The sequence below is a fragment of the Chironomus tepperi genome, unplaced genomic scaffold (assembly GCF_022539635.2).
Source record: "Chironomus tepperi strain 1889 unplaced genomic scaffold, CSIRO-AGI_Ctep_v1 contig_349, whole genome shotgun sequence".
NCBI lineage: Eukaryota > Metazoa > Arthropoda > Insecta > Diptera > Chironomidae > Chironomus > Chironomus tepperi.
In genome coordinates, this window is record NW_027226471.1 from 672,205 (window position 1) to 689,477 (window position 17,273).

Here is a 17,273-nt window from a genome sequence, read left to right on the forward strand (position 1 = left end):
TAAAATTTTTAGAGCTTTTGGTAGCTTTAAAATTATTCTAAAGAAAGTTCAAATTCATGACAAAATTAATAATTTTCCTTTTACTTTTTAAAAAATTTGTTTAAAAACAAATAACACAACAGTTTTGTAATTGCAAATAATAATTTCTAACCGTGAAAATCATGACGATTAAAAACGATTACATAAACATTTATTCAATTAGTTTTGGATACTAAGTTTTAAAGTACAAAGCGATCACTTCCGTTAAAATTACTCGAAATTTTTTTTCGCATTGTATTGTTCTCATTTTGTTCTGATTTTTGACAAAATAGGCCTAAAAATTTTAAAATTTAAATTTCTTCAAAAGTATGTGAAGTTTAAAGACATGAATTATAAATGGATTTTTTGTTTTGTTAATTTTGATCTAAATAAGGCTCTATCTTGTTCATTTAGATTCCTTTTCTAATCCTTCAGAATGCTTTCACAATTAAAATTATTACTTATTTTCATCTATCATCTTGAATCAGTGGAGAGAAACCTTTAATTCTTCACGACCCACCTTGGTGGTAAGCCTTTATTGAAACTACACACTGTATATAGTTCATAGTATTTTCATGAATTTTTGGCGGCACAAAGGTTGCCCACCACTGTCTTAAATCGAGCGCCAATGTTTCTAGAACAATTAATAGTATTCGTACTATTAAGTTACAAACTGAAAGATCTCAAATATTCAACAAAGTTTTAAGATGAGTTGACATTGTGTAAATGGTCTTGAACAAGTACAATGAAGATGCTATGTATTTATCTCTATTGTCGTTTGCCGGTGTTTTCTATTATTCAGAGTGTTTTCAACTTTATTTTGAGTAATATTTTCATTCTATTCATCACGTGTTTTCGCACATTGTGACGCATTTCGCGTATAGTATCATTTGATTAAAGCTTGAAATTTTGACCTATAAACAGTTTCTTTTTTTTTCAAAAATATATTTACGTGACAGACCTGGTGACAGATTAAAGGGTATTTACGTTAAGAAACTAGTATGAAAAAAATAGAGACAGATATATGAAGTAATTGATAAGATAAATAAATTTAAGTATATGTGAAGGTTAGAACCAATACGCAAAAATCATATTTTTTTCTCAGTCATGCTTGCTATTTCCAACAACAACAACAAAATGTTTATGATATAAGGAGAACGAAAATTAGACCTTATAATTAGGAAGGCCACTTGCTGTATTTTTGAAGGGATATGTCTGTACCTTTTACACATCGAGCTATACCTTAGCTGCTGCTGAGTCGCTACAAGGCATCAAATATTGTTTTAATATTTTACGAAAAATGTCTAGCCATCCTACTCATAATACAATGAAAGAAGATACCCATCAAAAATTAATATCAAATAAAAGTTTCAGTTGTAAATATGCGATTCGGAAACTCGGTTAATACGGTTGTTGTCGAATTAAGCACTTTGATAAAAGAGGAATATTGTGAGGAAAAAGAGTGATTGAGTCATGAAAAGTGACGCACTATACACATATCCAGTAGAAAAAAAAATCAATGAGGAGCTAAAAAATTGGAGTGAAACATGCGATAGATTACAATTTTTTTGTTCTTTTGCCTGACTCTAATATTTTAAATGTAAATTCAAGGTCTCGCTATGATTATCAAAAAAATGTACTAGTCGTTTATTTTTATAAATGAATGATTCTTATTTATATTGTTGATGTAAAATGAAAGAGTTTCAATAAGATTTTAAATAAAATTAGTTTGCGTTGGCGATGTCCATAATATCAACATACACGGGTTACCTCCAACTGTTGTGATGATTTGATTACTTTATCAAATTAGCATGTATAATGATAATAATACACAGCAGATTTTCTATCTATGCTCTTTGATCATGGATATTCATTCATTCATTGAGATCAAAATAAATTTATGCTTGTATATGTTTACAAGAGTAAAGTGAAATTATTTATGGAGTACAGCACAACGGGATATGATTTCGCTTATTTAAGGACAGCTAGATAAAAATACCTCTCTTTATTTCGACCTCATTTGGCTACAAATTATTTCTCTTATGTGATGTCGTTTCCAACATACTGATGAAATAATATTTTCTCTGTTTTTTTCTTCTCTATGTTCGCATTCATTGACTAAAACTGATTGTGTGTAGTGTAATTCGTACGTATGTAGCATTTATTCAGTTTTCAATAAATGAAATATTAAAGAACTGTCTATTGAAATTTTTTAGTGAAAAGGAAGTCTTTATCATTGGGTAATCCTTTAAAATACAACACATAGAACATTTTGCCATGCTTGGATAAAAAAGTGCTATAAGTTATAAATTGAATCAGTAATTAGGAAGCTTCATGTATTTATAAATCATATGTATGTATAGTGGTATTAAATAATAGAATAGAATTTATGTAAATCATTCGATAGTAAAATATTATGAGAATGGTTCTAGAAGTTTAAAAGATTTCATACATCTAAAAGTTTTATATTGGGTAGAAACCCAATGCGGATATATTCACACCGTACCATGAAAAGTCTTGTGAATAAACTAAGTTATGCTTGGCACTTATTTGAAGATTGCAAGTACGAACGATAGTCTTAGCTTCGTTTAGCATTTATGCAAAAGCAGGTATCAAATGCAAAATATTTGAAGCCTCTAAGATATCTCGTTATTGAGATTTGTTGTTAATTTGCCATGGAAGTTAATTACCTTAGTCTAAGTTTATTTCACACGAGAATATGGTGTGAATATAACAAAATCAAGTAAGAAATCTTCACGATCGAGTGAATCAAAAATATGCGTATAAAAATTATTGAGACCAAGGACTACATTGGACTGTGATGGCTGTAGTGTCAAACCATCATACGCATAGCTTTATAGAATTAGCTGCGTGATTAGGAACTTGATCAATGATCAGTTGCACTCTTTTTTTGTGAAAATTTGAGTTTGATTCGCATTAGAGCCTTATCAATTCAAAATAAGGGTTTACCCCGTCAAAATATGTACAACTTGATGCTTCTGGAATAGATTAGAAAGCATTCGACGAAGATGATTTGTTTGCAAGATAAGAATCAAGTACTTCATAATACTGTCGTAATTCGCCAGGAAAATTGATATCGCGACTACATTCAATTCAATAAAATCTGCTTAAAACGAAAAAGAGTGTAAATTAGCATGAAAGCGTAAGACAGTGGTGACCAAACATTTTGCCTTGTCTCACATTTTATATCCGTTTTTTTGATAAATGTAAAATGTTAGAAAGTTTGAGAACAATTTGGATGGTTAGAAGCTTGGCTTCAGATCACATGATATGGGAACTTGTTTGTACCACGGAGCATAGCTTGAGCACCACTGATCTAAAAAATCAAGTTTTTAGCCCACATTTGCAAAAAAACTTACAAATACTAGTTTAGTTTGTTTGGCTGAATGGGTGAATGATCCACAACCATCTACAAATTCTCAGACACAAATATTGAAAATTCTTTAATATTTTGATGTTTTATGTAGATTTTTTTGTTTTTAATGTAATGAATTTCGGGATTTTGAGATAAGATGCAGAATTATTTATTGCATTAATTCAATTAAGTACTTACAATAAGCTGAAAGCTTTAACGAATTGCTAACTAAAATGCGCAATGAATTGAAAATACTTAAAATTTTCTTTAACTTAAAGTTTATGCTTTATCGTATCAATTTATTAGTGTGCTGATTTTTCCAGAATTTTACTATCAGACCATTCATGCAGGAAGCTTGTAAGAACTATTATTAAGACAGTATAAAAGTTCGTGAGTTTAAAAAATTAGATAAAATGTGACAAAAAATTTAAAATTTTTTAAAAAAGGAGAAAATTAAAATCGTGACCAAAGTGATTTATTCAATGTGTGATGAAATTCGTTCGGCATGTTTAGAGAAAAAAAAAGCCAATTTAATAATAAGAATGAATTTTGAGATATAATAAATACAACTGAGAGAGCAAATTTTTTATGCATTTTAAAATATCAGTAAGGAACCGTAAAATGTGAATTTTGTGACATTTATGCAATTAAAATCTGTAGGTATCTTTAAACTCGGCAACATTTAAAGCAAATATTATTGAACATTCTTAAGGTTAATCCGTGAAAATCTATTAAAAAAATTAAGCTAATTTAAATTCTAATCTAATAAGAAATTTTTAATGCCATCCCGAGTCACAAAGAAGACTTCTATTTGGTATTAATTAATGAGCTTTAGCGGGGCTTTCATCATTTGTGTAGCTCGGGTTAGGAGCTTGGATATGTTAGATGCAATCAAATATCAGCATTGCATACGAATGACCATCTTTCACTGAGATTCGTGGCCGTGTTGAATATCTGCTATAATAGCAGTTGAATTTTGGTATTATTGCCGCCAATTTTGAAACTTTGTATCATTGTTCATTAAATAATCATTTTGATTTGAATTAGACACCGTTTTTTAATTAGGCAGAACATATTAATGATTTGTGCGTGAATGGAATTTATTTAAAATGGCTTAGATGTACACCGTAAGAAACTTAATTTAAAAAGTTTGAAAATAAATTTTATAAAATTACATTTCACAACTTCTTTAACTATTAGGTAGTATTTTAAAATTTGTTTATAATGTTAACAGTAGACACCGACAATACAGTTTTGAGTTCAACTTTACACGAGCCTTTAAAACATGACTTCCACAAAGGTTGTTGTAACTTACTCGATTGGACTAAAATACGTCAGAAATAGACACCAACTTACAATTAACAAGTTGTAACATATTTTTGTTTACTCGGGTTAGTTACTGTACCTTGAAAGAGTCGTGATAGCTTTAACGTGGAAGTTTTTATGACAATGGATTGAAATTTAATTACATCACATAAGGAATAGACCATGAACTTATACACTCATAAAATGATGACGCAAATGCATTGAGTCCGATAAAATGAAAAACTTATTCCTTAATGCCTCAAGGAAGTGATTAAAAGAGTTCGCGCTCAAAAGTGACAATAGTTTTACGTTTTATTAGTGGCACTATTGGATATTAAAATCTGGCAAATATCATGTTACACAAATTCTTTACGTACGTGCCATTTTCCACCGACTTGCCATTTTTATTGATCACAGACGTTTTTATCGCTATATTATAAATTTATATTTTTTTATTCAACATTAATTCATTTATTAATTTACTAATTTTGAGATGACTCGATTCCATTCGTGTGTAGCATCTTCTTCTTCAGACACTGTATAGCTTATTCTTATCCAATGTACGTTTAAGTCCTTTTTATAAAGGAACTAAAGGAAGTAGCATACTGTTGATTAAAGTAAAGCATAAATCTTTTAAATCAGCTGATGCTAAATGCAACAAATAGATTTTTTTAATGAACTTTTCACAATATAGAAGAAATAAAAGCATGTGTATCTCCCTCGTATACTTTTAATTTGTATTAAGCTTCCTCTGAATCTTTTAAAGGATTTAGAAGAAAATAGTATAAATTTGAGCTAAAGAAGATACTGTTGGACATTAGTAGTACAACATTCCAGTATAGTTCATTATTTTTCAACACATTTGAAAGTTTCTTTAGACTTAAAAATGCCTATAGAGCTTTGATACTTAAAATTTGAAAGTCATAAAATAGCACTAATTGCAAAATTACAGCACGTGCACATTGATAGTTCAAATGAAATATCGTTGACTGATTACATGTGAATTTGACAGTAAAACTTTTGATAATATCATTCCCTAATTATTAATTGGCATTTTATATAATTCATACTACCTATTACTGTATCTTTCAACACATCGTTACATCATTATGATAATTGTAAATGTTAATTATTGTCATGAAAATCGCAATTTGAGTCAATTTTATTTCAAATTAATTCGTGTATTTAAATAACTCTTATCGATGCAATTGTAAATAAAAGATCGACAAAAACGTGATTTGAAATATCGGGACTATCTGTTGATTGTAAAAATATTCTGATTGAAATTCTCATTAATAATAATTTATTTTTGTGTCGTTAGACAATTTTCTGAATGTTAACTGACATATAGCATGAATTATCAATTATTGCTACTGATAAAGTTAGTTTCTAATGAAATTATCTAAAGGGCATGAATATGTCAACATTCAAGTCATTTCCTTCATACCTCACGAATTTTCAAATTAAACCTCGAAAAAATTCTAAGAACAAATAAACAAAAGAGCGCCATTTCCACTTCCAACAAACAAATGAATCATTATATTTGTGCACCATAAATACTTAAATTGCAATTTTTATGCAAATTTCTCATTTCTTCTTTACCATTTAATATTCAATAAATTAGAAGTAAACTGCATATAAGTTTATGCATGCATATAATTAGATTCTGATACTGTTTATATTCATATATATTAGCATACAATATGTGTTGCTTCCTTTCGCCATTGACTGCTAAAATACTTTCATTCATCAAAAATGAATAAAAATTTATTATGTGCAAAAATTATTTTAATTTATTTACGACTAATAATGGGACACCGGTAGTTGTTTTGACGGAATGTCTCATTCATTTATATTTATGACAATTATGCTTTTGGACTCTTGATCTTTCGCAGAAGAAGAAGCAAAACACAAAGTCCGTTTTCGTGACTTCTTTTTGCGCAATTATTATTTTTTTTACTCATTGAGCTTTTATACTATTCCAGTATGCATAATCATACATGTATCCTTGGTGTAATCTTACTGATGATTTATGTAAATCAAGTGTAATCTGATCATTTTTATCTTCTCTCTTTTATATGCGCAGATAGATAGATTAAATCGCTAATTGACGTTGTATTAGATTTCAATCAAAGATTAGACAATAAAAAGCAGCGAGACAAAAAGAAACATAAAAATCAAATCATAAAAGAAACCAGAAAAAGCATAAAAAGAAGGAACACGAAGTTTGACTTATGCAAATGATAAATAAATGATTAAAGAAGAATTGAAATGGTTGGTAAAGAAAGGCCAATACATAAATTAAAGAACGGCAATTCGGTTGTCGTAAAAGTGACAACCAAACAACCACCAACAACCTCAACATTGTCATCGTCATCTTCATCGTCAGCATTAGCCAATGTGATAGTAAAGCACGAACAAATTCTTTTATCACCAACATCATCGGAGAATTCGAAGACGCCAACAACGCCACAATGCTTTTCGCCGTGTGAACAAAAAGCAATAATTAATTATGACGATAATTCCGAAACTACCTCAAGCAATGATAAACTTGATAGGTGAGTTTTTGTTTTTATATTTCCTTCTCCTATTCTACATATAAATTATATTCCTCCTAAATTTATTGGCCACAAAATTATGACTAAAAGAGACAAAATTTAAGAACGCAAGTGTATTCATTAACAAAAAGAATTTTTACGACAACATTATTCTTTATTACCTGCTCATTGCAACGAAAAGGCACACAAAAACTTATTTATTACTTTTCAAACTTTTTTTTTCTTGTAAAATAATTTAAAATCAGCTATTAGGGCTTCTACAACTTTTATAGCTACATCATAAATTGAAATAATTAAAAACAAAACTAAATGTCTGAAATAATTTGAGTAAACAAGAATATTATTTTATAATCGCACATACAGTTTCGTCTGTAATTCATAACTGCTTATGTCAAATTTGTGTCCAAACAACAAATCAAATAGGGTTTCTAAAAAACTGAATTTTTGCAAATTTAACGGTTGAATAAAATTGAAAGCCCGAGTGGACAACTTGACATAATGGACAACTTAATTTACAGAGCACTCAAGAGAATGTCAATAGTTTAAGTCATTATTTAGACATTACGTCAATTGGTCCACTCGGATTATTCAAATATCAGAATTACAGCCGTCAAATTTGAGCATGATAATTAATGCTTTTTTGATTAAACTTCCTGCAAAAGTTTTAAAAACAGACGGTAGACTTAGGGAGGAATGACATCGAACAACTGTACAAACAATTATTGCAAAATAAATTGCTTATAACTTTTATTTTTCTACTACATTTAAATGCATTTGCTTGTAAATTCTGAAATATATATAGAAAATGAATCGTTTCTATTTTAAATAATATTCGCACTAGACAACTCTCCCTGTTCGCTGTAAAAACGTGATCATACTGACTGAGTCAGAAAATGCTAGAAATGCAGAAAAATGGCAATGCATACTGTAAAATAAAAACACAGTATAAAAGCTTTTTATATTCAATTTGTGGAATGTATAAATTTTTTAAATTATTTCACTGTTTTCCCGCAAATATTGATGAATAATGCAAATTAATACGAACATCAATAATTCAAAAAAAAAAGAAGAAAATCAATCTTACACTCACTCTAATGAATAAATCTCCAATTTTAATTATTATTGACCGAGTGAACAATTGTTTGCTTCATATCGCAAGTAGTTATGAATCGACTTTATCGCAGACAGAGAAAGAAGACGAAAATCTGTATATGTAGGTCGAACGATTAATACTTGTTAAGTTTGTGTTACAAATTGAGAATGAATTTTATTAAAATTCGACTTTTTTGGCATTCAATGATTTCGATTGTTTATTGATGTTAAGTTTATGTCGTCAAAATATAAATGATTCTCATCCTTGTTGGACATTGTTAACACCGAGCTGCACAAATGAAAAAGGCTCTGTCATGGAGTTTTAAATGTTGCACTAAGGAAGCCGCCTCCATGTGATTAACATATGGCTTCCAATTGGAGTTATTAAAAGATCTTCATCTAAGCTTTTAAAGCTCCATGTCGGAGTCTTCTTCATTTATGTCACTCGGGAACACAGCACATCTGCTAGTGTTATTTTATGTCAATCGATTATAAAACTTGAAAATTAGTTTTTGTTTCAATGCAAATTTAACTAACCTTCTTTAGATCTGGCAAATTCATTTTAAATGATCCAAAATATCAAATCCATAATTTTTTGCCTGAATTTCAATTTGTTGTTCAAAGTTTAAAGTTAATTTTGCCTTAAAACCTCTTCACAATTTGCATCTTCTAAGAAAATTTGTTTTTAAACGACCCTGATTAGCAAGCCTACAATCGCTTTTCTAAACTTAAAAGCTCAAAGGAGAAGATATTACGTGCCAAAACCATGGTTTCATCTACATCTACATTTTTCCTTCGTTGATTGCTTTATAATAAAATCTTAATTTGTGCTAAAAAATTTAACTTTAGTTTCAGAAGTTTATATAGTCAATATTAAAATTGGTTTAATTGTTTAAACCCCAAAAGCTTTAGTGATCAAAATGGGAAATTATTTTATATCTTACATAATAAACATTAATTAACAATTTTATAATCCGAAAATTGAATCGAAAATCTAGCTATAAATTATGTTGAGAAAAGGAGGATCATAAATTTGTAGGAATTTTATTGACTGTGAAAAAGTCAAGCAGTGACTGTTTAGAATGATAAAGCGCATTTTTCCTTTCAAAAGTCAATATCTTCTATTCATCTTTTCAGAAAATGAAAGACTTATGAAATTCCAAATTTAATTAATTCATTAAAATGGCAATATTAAAGAATACATATTATTCTTAACAGTCTTCATAAATGTTTGGGAAAATATTAGCTTTTACCATATTGAAATTTTTGTTTGACAAAAGAATATCAAATTAGCATAAATGATCTTTAGAAAAAAAGAAGTGATTTACAAAACGACCACACAACTTATTATTCAAACACTACATCACATCAGATTAGTAAATGTTTATATTGAGCGAATCTAATTGTTGTCCATTGAATATGAACATGAATCAAAATATAATAAGCAATAAAAGGTTATCAAATAAGACGTGTAATTTTTTCTGCTTTAAGTGTATTTTTTTCATGAGAAAAATTTTAAATGAATTATTATGTGAATAGATTAAGTAAACTTTCATTCTGAAATTAGATTTGTTTAAGTTTGCTAAGTCTCTGGTCCTTTCAAGTTAAAATTGAATTTTCTGAAAAATTTAAAATGTCATGCATAACCGTTCACACATTTTAATTTCGAAAGGATGAATGAATGTGACTTGGATGTGAAATTTCTATACTTTTATTTGTTGATACTTGATCCTTTGGATTCTTAAATCATAAATGAGCCCTAAAGCAAATTAAATGATTCACAAAAACGTGAATTTTAATCAATTTGTTACGATAATTTCATTTTAAAATTTGATGAAATTTAATATTATTTAATATGTATACTCATATCAAATATCAAGCATCGACAAATTTTATGACTTTTTTTTTGCTTTAAATAAATCGTTGAATAATCTTTAGAATATTCTAAAAAATACTATATAGCCTTTAAAGTACAATGATGTAATATTTATTTTGAATGCAAAACGTAATTTCTAAAAAAGCAGAACTTACAAAGTGGGAAAATTCGGTTTTCATTTATATTACTCATTTCATTCGTTGCTTACAAAATAAAACGAAATATGATTCTTTGTAAATGTGAATGAAAGCTCAATAAAGCTGTGAAAAATGAACCTTTAACAGTTCTTAATGTTGAATTCGAACTCTCTTGCTTGAATCCCAGTATGAGCCTAGTGAATTTACTGAAAATTGTGGAATAAAAAGTTTCAAAGAAAATAGCATTAATAGAGATGAAATTGGGAATAGAATAAAATCATGAGCTCATGGGAAATATTGCATATATGAATATTTTTCCGAAACATACGCATCCAGAAAAGCTGTTCTTATTCTCATTATCAAAGTTTTTCTAGCTTTCATGAATGTTAAATTAAGAAAAGAATTCATTAGCTTCTCAAATGTGGTTTTGTTTTGCTAGAAGCAAATCATAATACAGATTAATTCTATTCATTAATAAGTTAAAATTTTGACATTTACAAATTTTTCTTCTTCAACAGTGTTCTATTCTATTTAACATCATAAAAGATTCTTGAACAAGAACAAAAATGTTTTGTTATTGTTTGCTTAATTATTAACTCATGGATGAAAATTGCAATGTTGTTATTCAATGAAAATTTCGAAGAATGATTCATATGTAGGAGTATAGTTTAGATTTCTGAGAAGAGAATGCTTATGAATATCTTCGTTAATAATGAAAATTCCTCAAGTTAATGTGTAAATAAATCATTTTTAAATTTCGACACTAATTATCTAATTAACGAAAAATCATTGTAATTTTCTTAAAATTTCATAGCTTATAACTTGGAATTCAAAGTGCTTAAAATATTAAATCCATTAAAATTCAAAAATATGCCATAGACCATTTAAAAATGCTACGAAATCAACAAGTGTCTTGAATTTTTTATTCAGTATATTTCTGAAAGCAAATCTTTCATCAATGAATCTGCCTTTCAGCTAAATTTTGATTCATTAGCATCACAAAGCAAAATCATTGTCAATGAAAACATCAGAAGGATGCCTCTAATTTTGATAAATTGGGGATTATGAAAATGCTCTCTATGAGCTTCTCCTAATTCTATTTCAAATAACATTGAAAGTTTTGTTACAATTCATGAAAATATTTAACATTTCATTGAAAGGATTTGACAGGATTTAAATGTTTCATTTTCCTTATTTAAAATCGAATTCTATTCATTAAAAATCTATTTACATCAAAATATTTATGAATCAATAGCATAAGCATTAACACATAACTTAGTGACGAAACAGAACCTAGTTACTAATACAATCGTAAGTATTTCGAAAATGTTCACAAAACATCTTGATGTATGTAGAAAAATCCACAACAATGAAATTTGTACGATCTTCTTTTTTACTACGCATTAATTATACCTTTAGATGTAAATAATCGTCATGATGACGTAATTGTGATTTTCTTCTCGACAGTAAATCACATGCATTAGTTTGGTAAATATTTTGAAAATTACATCAATTTAAGTTCTTATGACATTTATGACATAATTTCTACTGAATTCTAGATCAATTAATAATCTTACTCGTGACATTTAAATTGAGTAAATTAAGAAATTAAGCTGCTATAAAATTAAATAATTAGGCAAGTCTGACATATTATAACACTTTTGCTCATAATTAAATTTTGTGAAAACTTAATAACATTAAACTAAAACCTCAAACAAATTAGAACGCAATAAAAATAGTTATTGCCGCAAATGTCATGGGATAATGTTTTTCACACTCCTTGTCTCAAAATATAATTAAAAAAGTTCAAAAATTTATTAGCATAGCTTTGCTAAGTTTTTCAACTTTCATGATTTCTATCGTTAAAATTAAAATTTAATTCAATTTGATAATTTTTTAAAAATAGTGTTAATTAAAAAAGACGCAGGATTTTTGAGATGAGACTTAAAAGAGGCTAAATTAGATAGTCACAAAATTCACAAATATTTTTGCGTACCAATTAAGCAAAATTTATTAATAGGTAGACACATTTTTTTGTGAATTTTTAATAATTATAATGTTAATTTAAGCAGTCACACCAAAAGAATTAATAAGAAAGTAAATAAGTACATTCTGAAAATTTTGAGCAAATATTATTCTAAACCCATGCAGAGATCGTGTTGATAAAAATCACAAATTTGCTATCTTTCTCACAAAAATATAATTACAGAGAGTATAGCGTAAATAAGATAAAGCTAGTGATTTAGCAAAAAAATCCGAATTCATGGGATGAAATATACTTTAGTTTGCAATGAGCAATGTGCAGCATTTTGTTTTCATGATATTTTCACGTATTCTCCTAGAAAGCATTTATCGCGCCGCCGACTTATTAGATTAGACGTGTAGATAAATAAATAGAGAGGGAGAGAGAAAGACAGACAGAGTGAGTGAGAGCGAAAGAAGAAAAAAAGTGAGTGAATAGAATTCAGAATGGAATTACATAATGATAGGAGAACAGGCATTTTTTGCGCTCACTTAATTCCTGATTCTTTATCTTTTGGTCTCTGTCACTTGCTACATCTTTGAGGTTATATAAATAAATATACATGAAATATAAACGTTTGAATGTTGTATATGTTTGTATATTAAATTCATTCATTTTTATTCTCATTATGGCGTCGATTAAATCTATACAAATTGAAATTATATTGATAAGCCGTCCGTTCAGCACAAAAAAAAAATTGAGAGAGGTAGGAATAGCATATGAAATACAAAGAAAATATAAAAAAAGAGAATTTTTGGGAAAATTTTCGTGCCTCATTTTTGTGAAAGAAAACACACAGCCGAGAAGATACTTAGCACACAAGTGTCTTTTCTTTTCTCTATAATGTGATTACGAATGATTACAGAGAATCTATACAGAAAAAAACTGACAACGACGAGAGTAAGAATTGAGAGCTTTAAATGTCGAAGCTTACGAATACAGTTTTGCGCAAATAATACACTCAGTACGTACACAAGCGGTTCGTGTAAGCTTCGTGAAAAACACACAACATTCATACACAGTAGAAGTTTGAATTAATATAGCGAGACGAGATTTCTCAATAAAATTTTCTGTCGCAGTCGATATGTGTTTATCAAATAGCTTGGTCTGAGCTTCCCGCGAGTTCCGTCGAGTTCTTATTTATTATTATATATACATACATACATATATACTTATAGAAAAAAAAAAATAATAATTATATCTCTTTGAAAGTAAAAACAACTTTTTTCTTTCCCTTTTAACAAAAAATAAAAAAAAGTAAAATAAAAAATGTAACAAGAAATTTGATAAGTTAGTTAAAGAGAAAAAAGACAACACATTTTTATGTGAGCATGAGAGAGTGAAAAAAAAATTTAATTATTCAGTTGCCTTTAGGAATGAACCGAAAATACCTAATATATATATATAATTTCACATCTAAGTGAAAAAAATAATGAAAATTGTTAAAAAGAGCAAGTGAATAACGTTTAATAAAGAAAGGAATCAATTAAAATTGTTCATTGCTTTGAATTGAAGCCTTATGGGAAATAAGCTTTCAGTGAAAAATAAAAATTATTTTCATATAGTGAAAAGATCCAAAGAAGAAAACCAAAATTATCGGCAAAATATTTTACAATTCACGAATAGTCAAAAAGTAAAATTTGTGTTTTAAAAATAAATGAAAAAAAGCGTAGAGTGTAGTGAGTAAAGAATATCTATATTCTATGCATCTATATAGCAAAAAAAATAATGATCGCGAAAAATCAAATAAAATGAAGTGAATAAAGAAGAAAATACGTGAAATATAATGTTTATATATACATATATTGAGAGCTTATGATGATGAAAATATATATTTGAAATTTATATAAATAAAAAATATTGCCAACACATTTATTTTTGTAAAAAAATATCAAAAAAAAATTAAGCAGAGAAAAATTTAGCGATTCTCACTCACACAATATTTGTGAAATTTTGTTCATTTTATTCTTTCTCTGCCGAAAAAATAAAAGAATAAAAACTGAATCAAATATATACAATTTATATATATTGTTTTATCATTAAAGTGGTGCTCATTAATTTTTTATGTGTTCTGTGCTGTCGAATATAATAGATGTGTAATTACATTCACCACATTTGTACATATATCAATGTGTATAGATTCTCAGAATAAGAAGAAGAAATATATATATTTTAAATCAAGTATAAAAAGTGATCTATGACCAATAATATAATTTATAGTGAGAGGAAAAACAAAACCGAAAGTGGTTAAAATTAAAAAAATCAGGAATTGTGCAAAAAGTTAAAAAAAACATGCAAAGTTTTACACGTAAATATTCCGAGAAAAAACAAGTTTTTTCGTGAGTATGACATAAAACAGTGCATTAAAATCTGCAAAATTCGTGAAAAGGAAAAAAAAAATACGAGCTTAATAATTAAGAAAACGTATCCGAAAAGTTAAAGAATAAAGAAATTACTTGTTATGTAGATAATTGTTAAATGTTGAAAGTTTATTGCATTATAAATGTCAATTTTTGATAGAAAAAAAGGAACGAGAAAGAGGAAGCAGTTGAAATTTAGTGTTTAACTTAAGTGCTTTACTAGCTCAATTTTATAGTGAAAATTTATATACAGATAAAATTGCATATATTTTATATAATAAATGTTGAAATTATTTTTCAATGGAAATTTGCACAATGGATAAGCCATCATCCCAGTTTTTAACGGGAATAGGACCAAATAATAATAACGATAATAATTTGACTAATAATAATGATAGTAAAAAATTGTTAAATAATTATGAAACAATTGGTAGTGAAAATTATGCCGTTCCATATGTCCAAAATCTTCAACAGCAACAGCAGCAAGTCCAACAAGATATAAGTGAACAGTGCAACATGCAATATGTTGATAATTCGAGTGATCGTAATTGGAAAATTGAAAATATTGAGTGTAAACAAGAAAAAGAATTAATACCCAATGATAATTATCTAGATAATCCAAATGATGAGGATATGAACTTAAGGTATAATTCAGTGACAGCGACAGAAAATTATAACGAAACATTTAATTACGGATACAATAATAATAATAATAATAACAGTAACAATCCTAGTGCTAGTAATATAAATAATAGTCGAAACTCACCTTTCTTTGAGGGCAGTAGGAGCACAGCTAATTCAGCTCACTGCAGTCGGCGTATCAATAGCAACAATAATCAGAATTCGCATCTTTTGTATAGCAACGGAAACAACAGTAATAATATTTCAAATTTTAGTCCATATCAAATGTCATCATCAACGAAAAGTCAATTACCGGCATGGTACAATCCGCCGCAACACCCACCACACCACAATTTGCCGCCACCGGCACATCCATCCTATTATCCTACAACGCCAAACTTCTTTCAACCTCACCATCAACCATATCAAGTAAATTATATGGCATCTGCGTCGACATCAAGTGATCATAATATGCGAAACATGATACAGATGACAAACAGGTAGATTTTTTATCAGAACATACATAAAATGCGAAGTGTTTTTATCATCTATCTCTCTTGCTTGCTCCTTAATTTGCTCATTCGCTCGCTTATTCACATATACACAAGAGACTGTAAATATAACACTAGAGACATGAAATAGAAAATCTCATCTCTTTATTTTTTATACCCCGTTAATGTCATGTAATTTTTTTACATACATCTTCTATCAAATTTTTGCGTCATAGACATTATTAGGAAGTAAATTTTTTTGATTTCGCTGTAAAATCACACATATTTACTTGATGGTGAGAAAATTAAGTCAATAAGAAGAATCGTGAATATTTACTTTAATTTAATATAGAACATTTATTACCAGTATATATTCGCATGTATGATTTAATGTTTTCGTTGATAGCTGGGTATAAACACTTGTAGATAGAAGCTTTTCACAGACTTTTAGTTTTTTCTTTCGACACAAATTTCTATTTGGAAAAATATATTAAAAACGGACCATAATTCATCTTAATATAATTCTTATTATCCAATTACAAGTTTATTTAGACATTGAAGAGTGGACCTACGTGATTTTTTGAATTTCTGGGCGTAGATTCTAATTTTGGCTGTCGAAATGAATTTTCCAGTTTTACTCAATTGAGTTTATGTTAGGCTGAAAAATCCCAGTTTTTCTCAATAAATTTCTGGCCAGTAAAGTACAAAATTAGTTTAAAAGATAAGTTAACAAAAAGTTTTAAAAAAATTGCACACCTCAAAATTGCCATAAACTTACTTTTTATCCCAGTTTTTCCTATACAAAATCCAAAGCAACTTCGAGCTCCACAAAATTCTAAATGCGTAAAAATCTAGGCTAAAAAAGAAATTCAAGGAAAATATCACGTCAGCTCTTCATAAATTCTCGGAATTTCCTTCGTCAACTTATTTCTTGATTTGTACATTTTCAATGTGCCTTTATTTTCTGCCTCTCAATACACAATAAGAATTTTTTAAAAATGCTAAAATCATGAATAAGAACTTGTAGTATTTCACAAAATGTCAGAGTTTTCACTCAAACTCAGCTAAGCTTAGCTTCAGAGATTTTCAAGGTTATTTAGGTTTGTTCAATTTCCTAGTTTAGTCAAGATTAGATATAGCAAGATTAGCAGTTTGCAAATAAAAACTTTAAACATCCTGCAAAAAAAGGTGATTGGTAACAAATAGAAATGGATTTTATAGGTGTATAGCAAGTTTTGAAACGTGGAAAATAATTTTCAATTTTGGGGGGTAGAGGGAGAGTCTAAGATTCTGTAAAATGCAATATTTCACTGTTTTGAATAAAAAACATGACTTATCGATTTTAAAAACTATTTAATGTAATTTATTCATACTCATATAGTAAAATAAATCTTATTCTTCGATAATTTAAACTCT

At 28.1% G+C, this 17,273-nt stretch overlaps 1 protein-coding gene across 3 annotated transcripts in view; it reads left to right on the top strand.

Annotated features, from left to right (window-relative positions):
* Positions 1–17,273, top strand: part of LOC139094143 (uncharacterized) — a 49,048-nt gene that overhangs the window by 3,530 nt on the left and 28,245 nt on the right. Inside the window, exon 2 of one of the 3 annotated variants that reach the window (XM_070645084.1) lies at positions 6,786–7,257. In XM_070645084.1, the coding sequence (XP_070501185.1) occupies positions 6,971–7,257 (287 nt within the window). In that variant the 5' untranslated portion in view covers positions 6,786–6,970. Of the gene's footprint in view, positions 1–6,785; positions 7,258–14,379; positions 15,867–17,273 lie in introns of those variants that run through there. The other 2 variants (XM_070645082.1, XM_070645083.1) reach the window with 2 other exon arrangements.